The following is a 10,866-nucleotide window of genomic DNA, read 5'->3' on the forward strand; positions in this document are numbered from 1 at the left end:
AACAAAAGCTCCATCAGTGCCAAGATCAACAAGAGAAGGAAGGTCTCAGAGCTGAATGTTGGAAGCCAACCGCCAAGTGAAGATGTCTGTCAGGGAGGACAAGAGACGGGTCACCAATGAACTGACAGAGGAAACAGAGACAGCAGCTATACAGGGAAACATGAAGCGACTGTAGGAAATAACATGAACAGATGCCACACCATATTCTGGAAATAAGATGGCCTCAAAAGATCTTCAACAGCAGCCTGTGGAAAAGAACCAGAAAAAAGCGCAAATGGTGCTGGATAGGACACACCCTGCGCAAACCAGCTGACACCATTGCCAGGCAGGCACTTGACTGGAATCCTCAGGGGAAGAGGAGAGCTGGGAGAACAAAGCAGACTTGGAAAAGAACAGTAGAGAGCGAGGTAAAGGACGTGGGAACCACATTGGCCCGACTGAGGGGGGCTGCCCTATACCAGGTCTGCTGGAGAGGTGTTGTTGTGGCCCTATGGTCCTCGAGGAGTAACAAGGACTAAACAAAACAGAACAAGAGTTTTATTGTGTATCAAATGCTCATACATGCTGGTCATCGTGACAGATATGTATCTATGACATTTTCAGTACGGCTGATCTATCTTTAAACCCTGTTACTCATCAGCATAAATACCAGTGTTGTATTTAATATTAAACAGTTTACTATCACAGCTGTGATTTTATTGCCAGCTTTTTATCTATCGCTTTATTCAAGCTTATAAACGCGCATTGTACAGCGAAACACTTGGAGGCTTGATGTCCCTTCCCTAACTTTATAGGTTGACAGCTCATGACTTTCTCTTGCTCGCTCCCTCCCAGCAAACACACCAAGATTCGGCTAAGCTTGGTGCATCGCTCTCTCCTCATTTGATTCCTCCCTGTCTCTCACTTTCTCAAACTAGGACTTTGAGCGAAGGACGTATATAATAGAAATTTATTATCCTTCTTTATTTCTTCAACTGGACAATGAAGTAGTTCATTCCACACACACACACAATAAATACACATACATAATCTATACACTGATACCTGCAAGAAGTTAGAAGATGAGTATTTACTCTATCATTGTCGTGTTTGTCATTATTTATTGAATGTGTTCCGCTCAAAGTAGAGAGGCTATGCCACTAAATGAGATGAATGCCGAAGTATGTGGTGGCCGGTAGCCGTTGCAGCATGCTCTGACTTGTCGTTAGAACGCTGATCTCATCGTCCTCATGAAGCAGGAAGGCGCCGGCCAGGTACGTGGACGTGGGCCCCGCCTGACCCTCCCGCCAGTCCTTGCAGGACGATATTCGCGATGTCATCAGCTTTTTGCGATTAACTTCCGTGTCATTCTTGTCCCTGTCACGATACAGGGTGTGTCAACACATGATAGATACACATATTGAGGAAGTACCGCAAGTCCTGAAACACAAACTTGTATTGGGCTTGTGAAGTAACTACTCTGTTTATAGTTATTCTGTTTTCTGTGTATATAAATTATTTGATGATGATGATGATGATGATGATGTATCCCAGCCCAAAGTTAGGCAACAATAAACACGAATAAAAGTATTTTTAAAAAGTTAATTTTCTGCGCAAAGGTCTTAAAAAGTTAATATTTTAAGCTTCGGAAGTTACCTGTAGACGTAGGTCACTATCGTAGAGGAAGAAACTATGGCGGGATCCATCATGAATTGCAAGCCGGCGTATATGAAATAATAACCAGGTGTCTTCACCACAACCCGATCCTGCTTGAACACCAGGTCTCCTGTGATGAAAGATGGACTTCGGCTGGTATCCCATAATATTCGCAGAGCCAGATTATCGTCTGGAATCAAACAGACATATAAAAACAAACTATATTTAGGTATTTCATACATTGCATACATAATACTAACATCACGAATCAATTTCAATAAATTAAAAGTTCAAGTTAAATTTTATCGATTGTAGCTTGATCGTAGTTCAAGCAATTTTTTTTTCAAATGGCCAAGAGGAGCTCAGTAGTAATAACTCAAACATTTGACTAAGGTTGGCAAAAAAAAAACAAAAAAAAAAAAACCAAAAAACAACAACAAAAAAAAAACCAAAAAAACAAACAAAACAAAAAAACCCAAAAATAAATAAAACAAAAAACAAACAAAAACAAAAACAAAAAAAGGTCACTGAAAACCGATGGTTTTGAGGTGAAAGTTTGGGACATTGGAACTTTGATGAACATACAGAGCTTAGTCCAAACCTGTTTGCCTGTGTTCTGCCAGTACAGTGGAACTTCGGAGATTTGACTTTGCCCAGTAAAGAATTTTTTGTTTAGATGATATTCCTCAAAATATGTGCAAATAACCAATTTCTGTACTATAGATACATGCCTACAAATACCGATATGTTCAGAATGAGGTCAAATCCTGACCTCAGGAATTATGCAGCCAGTCTTAGGTTTGTTCTTGTACAAATAATAACTCAAGCTTTCTAAGTTAATGAAACTGAAACAATTTTGTGTTTACTTAATGAGTTCGTATTGATTGTCGGGGAAACACCCAGATGAGCGGCCGGTCGTCGATCAACCATTGAAGAATCTTTTCTGATTTCCAGCATGCTGCTCTTGACCTGTCTCAGACGTTTCTCTGGAACAGTTAATGCCAGATGAAAGATGATTACAGAATAAAATAATTAAAAAAATTCGTGTGCCTACATTTGCCTGTTATATCGAGACAATTATACCCTTTGCAGTTTGAAACATATTTTGTACTGACCTCTCATTGCATCGATTGTCAGCGTCTCTTTTAATTCCTGTGAAAAAAAAAGTTAAAAAAGAAATTAGAAAACCTCCCAAAATTTCCACTGAAATAATGTGTAACAAATGCGACATTAAAGAAGAAAGAAATGATTTAGGGACAAAAGAGAGCAAATGAACAAATACAAGAGCAGTTTAGGAGCTTATGTTTAAGTTAATCAGACCTTTTTTTTTTTATCGCTATCGTTATATCGTTATTATCAGATACAATAACAGCGGAAGCAGATGTCAGCTTCGGATTTTCCCGATTTCTGAGAAAGAAAGAAAGAAGTGGGTCACATTTCCAGGAAGTCTGTGACCCAGTTTACTCGCATGTGTTGCTAGCGAAGTGAGTTCGTGAACAGGTGAAGATAATAAAGAGTAAGCTTACTCCTCAAGCTCCCGAAAAAGAAAAATTAATTTATGAATGAGAGGAAAGGTTTGATGAAAAAAATGTGGACAACGTTTTAAGAGCAGAGCGTGATTCGAAATGGATGTTGGTATCGGTCGGAGAAAGAAGGACAAAGAAGCTTCAAGACTTAAAATATCTTTTGTTAGGATAAAGCATGTGTTAGTGTGTGCATTATCAAACCACGGACATGTATAGGTTCATGATCAACTGCAACACCATCATACTTAAGAAACTTAATTAGCTCTGAAGCATTTATTTATAGTAAAAAGAATTTGTTGAAAAGAAATACGGTTAAAAGATATTTAGAATAAATTAAACAAACCACGTATGAGACAAATATTTGACTGAATGAAGATCTCGATGTGACAGTAAACAAAGAAAGGACCAGGTTATATGAGATATATATCGGGTCTAGTCATTATTACGACCTCGACCTCGATGACAGATCGTTTCCGAGAAACTGTCAAACCCTGGTTTTCACACGCTGCACGTATCTGGGTCGGGGTTAAAATAGTTTTCGAGAAATCTACTTTTGTTTCCCATTCTGAGAAACTATTAACATACGAGGTTTTGTGTCAACAACACTGTGCACTAAACGAGGGACTGGCACAAAACAACAACACATGTGCACTAGAGATCCTTAATTACTTCCTCCGTTATTGGTTAATGACATGTAAGTAACTCTACATACGTATACTTCTGTCTGTGGAACCTTGATTTTGTTGTTGTGTGTGTTCTTCAAAACCGAATGCATTGCTAATTACTGGATTAAAGGCCTGAGCATAAACATAGAAAACTCATCTGCATCTGCTACTAAATGCATTAATTCAATGAAATCTCTTTTCACTTGAGTACAGACTGCACCCTTGTCCTGGAGCTGTGTCCCTGAATATCTACGTGCATTTTTGGAGACGTAAGCACGTGTTCCTTTACCCGTGCATGTATGTTAATCGAATGGGTGGGTGAGGAAGGTGGAGACCCCAGTTTCTGAGAAACACGTTGTAGGAATTTCCCGAACCAGGTCATTAATTTTTAATGTCAATCACCTCAGATGTATATCGGTTTTACGACCCAGTTTTTCTTAAAATTGTATTCAACACGGCATCAGGCTCTTAAAAGGCAAGTCATTGTTTTTTATCTAGCTAATAAATATCTAAACATACATGGGTGTGTGTGTGAGAGACAGAGCGCACGTGTTTGGTGTTGTTGGTGTATATATGTGGTTACCTTTGTGAATACAGATAGCCTGTTAACCACATTTTCCCAGTCTCCAATAGCACATCACTTATACTAAAATTTCAACAAGGCCTGACATGATCATAAATCTCGAAGAAGTCAACTGCTTCTACTATTAAATGCATCAATTCAATTATATCTCTTTTCATTTGAGTACAGACGGTATCCTTGTCCTGGAGCTGTATCACTGAATGTGTACGTGCATGTTTGAAGACGCAAGCACTTGTTTGTTTGCGCGTGCATGTGTGTGCATGTTGTGGTGTATATATGCGTGGATGTGTTTGTGACTACAGAAAGCCTGTTAACCACTTGTCATTCCCCCCTCTACAATAGTACGTCAGTTATAATAAAATTTTGATAATGTGCTCTCATTTGAAAAAATGGTGCTAACGAGTTCTCATACAAGCGAATGGACCATTCTTATCTATATGGGTTGTGGGGAAGGGAAAAATAGTTAACAACACGACGATGAAAATAACAGCCTACAGATGACACAAGGACAGCAGCATAATAAAGACATCATCATCATCATAATTAAGACGCAGGGACAATAACATACTAAAAGCACAGATACAAAAGCATAATGTCTTCACCGGGACAAAAATGATGCTATATCAAAGCACGCAATGTGGGTATGAATGAAACACGATGTGACGAGTATTTGAAAGAGGTAGAGTGTGTGAGTGAGCGAGCGTGCAAATGAGAGAGAGAGGTGTGTGGGGGGGGGAAGGACAGAGACGTGAGAAGATTAGAGAAGACGATTTGAGAGAAAATTTAGAGGGATCCTTAACTAACTTTGAGATCAATTTTGTCAGTTTTGTTATTTATTGCACTTACTCTATATATTTTATAGTTCTCTATATATTTTGTACATTTATCATGTATTGCATTATTTATATTATAAACCAACCCCACACTCACTCACAAATATATTTATTCCTCGTAAATGTAGGAATAATTTTTTTGAACTTAATGTTTCTGGAAAACTTACCTCTAACAGCAAAGAGCGCAGATGCACAGCCAGGTTCCCGCAGCATAGTGTGTGGTTGTCTTTATATGTTGTTTTAAATCCTCTTTCTTGCATGCAGTTCTTCTAATTTAAAACAGTAGGTCTGAGGAGCTGACACATCCTGCAGGTGTCTGTCTTTGGTGGCATTAGTTCTACAGTCCCATGATGTCTGCCTCGCTTTGTTGCCCACAAAGGACACAACCAGTATTGCAACCACTAAAACTATGTTGAAAACCAGGGCGATATGTATGCTTCTCTTTACACACTCCATTGTTTTTACTCATGAGCACCTTGTTTAAAACAACAGCAGTAAAAATGTTTCAAATTTAAATTAGTAGGATTGCTGTTTGAATGCTTGGCTTTTCCCACTTCCTTTACTGATGAGTAGTCATCTGCATAGTTTCCTGTTTTACACGATTAGAGAGACCGTCGGTACGAGGCTGGTCTCCATTTTTGAAAATAGAAAAGCACGCGGAGGTGATTTGAATCAGTCGATGAGAGCTGGACAAGCATATTGGAAAGTGGCGGAAGAAGGACGTTGCTCTGTAAGATAATAAAAATAATATCTTTGACTAGGATAGTGAGTGAACAATATAGGCAAGAAAGATAATTTTTGAGTATATTTACCATTTTGATTCTCTTTCTCTTTTTTTTTCTCTCTCACAAACGCCCGCGTGCGTGCACACAGATACATCCAGGTGCACTTTCTCACACTCTTATCTGTGCTCACGAGCACATGCATTCTTCATCATTTACCTTTACTTAACAGTAAATAGAATTTCTCAACTATTCCAACATAAACTCTCTCACCAGACCTGGAGATCGACGCTATTGTGATTGGTTGGTTAGCTGGTTTAGGAGGAAAGTGCTTCCACCTAGAGACGATTTCGCACTATCAAGGAGAGGAATGATGGCAGGTGAAGGGAGAAACCGAAAACCCAGAGAAAACGCTGCACCTCGATCAAGGTTCACACACCGACCGTTTCTGTCCAATGTTTACAAGCGAGCATTGTGTCCACAACACTATCGGGCGCCACATATGTGACGTCACCTCCACAGCCAACGACGGAGATCGTCATTGAGCGCACGCGCAGCACGAGGTCGGAGGTTAAAGAAGCGGTAGTCAGCAGTTTAGTTGCTGTTACCGAGACACATAAGCAAAGAGAAAGATTGAAAAAGGTCGCCGTTTTTAAAAAAATTCCCTAACAGCAAATTAAAAAGTAATGAGAAGTTTAATTTATCTACTTTTTAAATAGTAAATGCTTAAAAATTCGAAAATTTTGTGGTTATGCTGTAAGTGTTATGAAGAGAAAACTTCGTGCTGACAGTAAACTCGATCAGCAGGATGCGGTGGGCATTTCGTATCAGGATGTTCACATTAATGACACGTGTTTAATCACCGAGATACAAGTATTATATCCTTATATATATAGTATAAGTATTATATATATATGTATAAAATTGAGAGCACACAAACATCACGGCGCGACGAGCAAAACTCTGCGTACAGTGTCAGGCTGGAGGAAAAGTAGTGTAAGAGATGCGCCTGGCATGTTCTGAAATAACAGCTGGTGGAGGGAACCTTACAAGTATGAAGATTAGTACAGTAATAAATATCCATAAAGATATCACACAATTAATATTGTTTTGTTACAGGAACGAATCGTTGGAGAAAAGAGAACTGTGCAGAGGGATGTTTGGCTTCTTGCCTTTAAATTTCACTGTGGTGTGCTTGGCAAGCCCACTATGTGTATAAAGTATTAAAAAATAATACTTTCTGCTACAGTTTTTTTTTTACGAATGGCCCTTCTAAACACACACACACGAAAGGGGAAACCTAACTTTCTAGCATTTCCTAGCCTGTCCGTATATCATTTAACACATAAAATATGCTGTGCGAAACATACTGAAATAAATGTTGTTTTAAACTTGTTATTTATTACAGGCCCATATTAAATTAGGCTTGTTGTTGTGCTGATCAATAAATATGCTGTTCATGACCGGGTAAGCTATTGTGCATCTTTGGTTCAAATGAGTGAAAATGAATGTATATGGAGTTCATCCGTCTCCCTGTCTGTGTGCGTCTGTACACTGGCTTAAATTCATTCCACATGCATTGCGCCTAAATTTAGAAGCTTGATGATATTTTTGTGACCAAAAATGTAATGTAGAAACTTTACTCTTACTTACACGTATATCAGCTAGCTTGAGGTAAAACTGGTTTCGTTAAACGTTGATTCCAGTCGTGGTTTACGAGAACCTATCGACGACATTAGGAAAACAACACCTGTGTGGTGTAATGAGAAGATTTAAGCTAGGGTCCCTACAAACAATTGACTGGAATTCCGGGAAAAGTAAAGAATGGAAAGGAAAGATAACTTAAATGATAACCCAACATGAAACTGAGCTACTTTCGATATTAATAGCAGGCCTGACGAGAAGGGTGGATGGGTGTACCCGGGACCGTGGCTGTGAAGAGGGCCCGGCCTTGGTCAGTGGAGTTTTTCTTCTTCTTTTCCTTTCTGTTAAAGAAAGGTTGACGTAATATTCCTCACTCTGCCTTTTTAAAACCTATTTATTATTATGCTTTATGTTGTTTCTGCTGTGTGAACGAGACTAAAAAAATTGTGGGACAGCAGAAGCATCGGCTCTACAAGTCTCTAGTTAGACCAACCATGCTGTACGGCTGCCAAACGGGGACCTTGCTCACAGAACAAGAGCGACGGATCCAAGCTTTCGAAATGAAATGCTTCAGGAGACTTCGGATCTCCTACAGGAAGCAAAAGACGAACGACTTCGTATGAAGCCTAGTCACCTGTCTGGTAAGTCCCTATAGGAATCGCTGTTCGCTACCTTCAAACAGCAAAATCCGAGGTAGCTCAGTCATGTCGTCTGACTTGACACCTTGCAGAAGACTGCACTCCAAGATTTTTCTGAAGACAGTCGACGCCATGGCAAACGCTAATTGCATTTACCTTGAAAACACAATGAACACTTTGTTTTAAGATGATTATTATTATACCTGCCTGTTTATATTTTTTCTATGAAAAGCGCTTTGTAGAAATTCAATTAATTAATCAGAAGAAAGACTGGGTGACTAACATGAAGGACTGACAGGCTGTTCACCTTCTCAGGCGGGTGGAAGACCGACCCTGCTGCTGTGAATCCACCTCTACTGCGCCCAGTCGTAGCTAATGACATTTTCATGGTCTAAGCATGAGTGAAGTTTTTTTTTTTTTTTTAAATTTTTAACCTCGGTGATCTTTTGGGACTTTGATCATAACAGCGCAGGGCCATCTAGAAGCCTTATATCTTGAAAGTCAACTGGCACGTTGGGTCTGTGCCAAGCATTTAATTTTCTAGTGTTTAAGAAATTAAATCGGTCTCATCATGTGCCAGGTATATAAAGTACATCTGAACTTACCAAGTGCTAAACGTTCAAATAGAGAGATTTTAACTTTTCTTTCCTTTCAAAAATTTAGTTATATTTCGCAGCATTTATAGTTTTACTTTCGCTTTGCACTTTTTAATCACTACAGCTTGTGCATGAGTGACACTTGTGTAGAATTTCCTGGCATTGAAGATTAGGAAAGTTGATCAGCCCACCGTAAAATTTGTAGATCGACAGTGACAGCACGATGATAGGATGTTGAACTGGACTGCATGATGGGCGAATTACTTCCCAATCCGTGGTTCTGATTGTCTTAAATTATTGTAGTACCTTCCTATTTGCCCTGTGTTTTGTTTCTACCAACCAATCAGTATATCTATTCACTAACTCGACCAGCTTCAACAACACCCGTAGAAGAAACACTGATGATAAATTGGTGGTAAAGCTAGGATTACTTAAGAAAAGTAACTCACAGGGTTAGCTTGCTTATCATCCGTTACCCGAGAGAGAGGGAACTCTACCCATGTCGATGTGAAATTGTGGCAAGCTCTATGGTCTTGCCATCTGATACAGTAAAATTAAAAAAATAAACAAACCACAAAACAAAACTAAACGATAAAATGAGTTAAAAATCGAAAGCAAAACTACAGAACAATAGATAGTTTCAAAGAAAAATCTCAAGATGCACCATGTATCACAAATAGAAACACGTTATCATCGTTCAGGTACCTGTCATGGGGACTGACGTCATAGAAAGATCGAGAGCGAGAGCCTTATATAAAAGCTCGAACAAAACACCTGAGCTCATTAAGGGAAGATAGAGGTCCATCTGCACATTGCACATATCAGCGTAGAGGTAAGTATTCAGACAATTATGTTTTGCGATTAACCGGATGTAAACTCTGAGTAATTTTAATAATTTGTGCTTTCTTGCAATCTGTTAATTATTTTTAAGAACGACAGCCGCGTAAACGATATACAGCTGCTGTTATATTGTTGTTCTTCCCTCCCTCTCTCTCTGTATATATGTATAGTTCACTGAAACCTCGCATGTGAACTCTCACATAGATATTTAGAAAGCTGTTATTTTTTATCTGATGGCGTGGAATCTGTGGCAGATGACGCGGTTAACATTCCAGTAAATTCTGTTAGTGATGATTTCCCGTTACAGGCTTTTAAAAGCTCATAAATTGTAACTATATTCATTGCTATATGTGCAGTGTATTAAGGTTCATAAGTCATGTCTGGTAACAAGAAGGACACGGTGGATTTCCATCATTACACGGACAAGGAAAGCGTCAAAAAAATTCAGAAAAGTGGTGTCATTCTTCAAAGTGATGAATCGGGCGGCGGAGACGATGCAGCATTTGGACCAGGTCAGTGAATGTCTACTTATTAAAATGACAAACATAACCAAGAAAAATATTCCGATGAAGTGTTTATTTTGTCGTTCTTGAACATTGTTGTCTGTCAAAAACCATCCTCGCTTCACGCTCAGAACCACCAACAGCTGTCTCCATTATCGTCTGCTTCGTGCGCAATATGGTGTGGGACAGTGAGCGTGTCACATGACTTGTTTGTTTTGAAAACAATGAACACGTTCTGTCTAGATTTCTAGACAGGATTCAAGTGAGCAGTAGCAACTACCTATATGTGTGTAGTCATTTTTGTGGCAGAAATACAGTAGAAATATGAGTAATTCGTTTTACGTTCGTTTTTTTTTCTTCAGGAGCATACGGGACAACGTTGACGCCTGACAGCGGGAAAAAAGCGCTTGCTAAAAATAACTACGATGATGCCGGAGGCCTAGCTCAGGAAAAAATCGCCCGAAGGAAAATTGGATTACGCATTTAAAGTAGAAATTCCTAAAGATGAGGTAACACGAGAGAAAGCTGGTGGCCGCAACGTCCTGCGCTACGAGGGTGACCTCAACTTGAAAGAGTACAAGCACACCATTCACAAAGTACCAGACACCAAAACAAACAAGAGTTCAAAGTGAAAGATTCTTGACAATGAAGAAAAGAAGATTGCTTAGAGTATATATTCAA

General features: G+C 39.2%; 1 protein-coding gene and 1 long non-coding RNA gene across 6 annotated transcripts; one reads left to right on the forward strand and one right to left on the reverse strand.

Annotated features, from left to right (window-relative positions):
- Positions 1-522: 522 nt before the first annotated feature.
- Positions 523-7,587, reverse strand: LOC112555287 (tumor necrosis factor ligand superfamily member 10-like). 2 transcript variants are annotated; one of them, XM_025223625.1, is made up of 6 exons: positions 6,243-7,587; positions 5,410-5,970; positions 2,751-2,787; positions 2,502-2,621; positions 1,636-1,825; positions 523-1,356 (listed from the first exon to the last, which is right to left on the reverse strand). In XM_025223625.1, the coding sequence occupies exons 2-6, from the start codon at positions 5,500-5,502 to the stop codon at positions 1,140-1,142; spliced, it is 657 nt and encodes a 218-aa protein (XP_025079410.1). In that variant the 5' UTR covers positions 5,503-5,970; positions 6,243-7,587; the 3' UTR covers positions 523-1,139. The 2 variants fall into 2 exon arrangements, with proteins under 2 accessions (XP_025079410.1, XP_025079409.1); XM_025223624.1 differs by having other exon boundaries at positions 6,238-7,587.
- LOC112555288 lies at positions 3,841-10,633 on the forward strand. 4 transcript variants are annotated; one of them, XR_003097435.1, is made up of 4 exons: positions 3,841-3,855; positions 9,544-9,674; positions 10,039-10,194; positions 10,548-10,633. It is a non-coding gene; the product is annotated as an uncharacterized LOC112555288 (long non-coding RNA). The 4 variants fall into 4 exon arrangements; XR_003097436.1 differs by lacking the exon at positions 3,841-3,855 and adding an exon at positions 7,904-7,918; XR_003097434.1 differs by lacking the exon at positions 3,841-3,855 and adding an exon at positions 8,235-8,249.
- Positions 10,634-10,866: the final 233 nt, after the last annotated feature.

This window comes from Pomacea canaliculata, linkage group LG14 (genome assembly GCF_003073045.1).
Source record: "Pomacea canaliculata isolate SZHN2017 linkage group LG14, ASM307304v1, whole genome shotgun sequence".
Classification (NCBI taxonomy): Eukaryota; Metazoa; Mollusca; class Gastropoda; order Architaenioglossa; family Ampullariidae; genus Pomacea; species Pomacea canaliculata.

Bases quoted from the DNA above. Each gene is read 5' to 3' on its own strand.
- LOC112555287 (XM_025223625.1), bottom strand. From the start codon at position 5,502: ATGCAAGAAAGAGGATTTAAAACAACATATAAAGACAACCACACACTA. The intron at 2,788-5,409 runs GTAAGTTTTCCA...TTTTTTTCACAG, and splicing joins TGCGCTCTTTGCTGTTAGAG to GAATTAAAAGAGACGCTGAC. The intron at 2,622-2,750 runs GTCAGTACAAAA...TAACTGTTCCAG, and splicing joins GACAATCGATGCAATGAGAG to AGAAACGTCTGAGACAGGTC.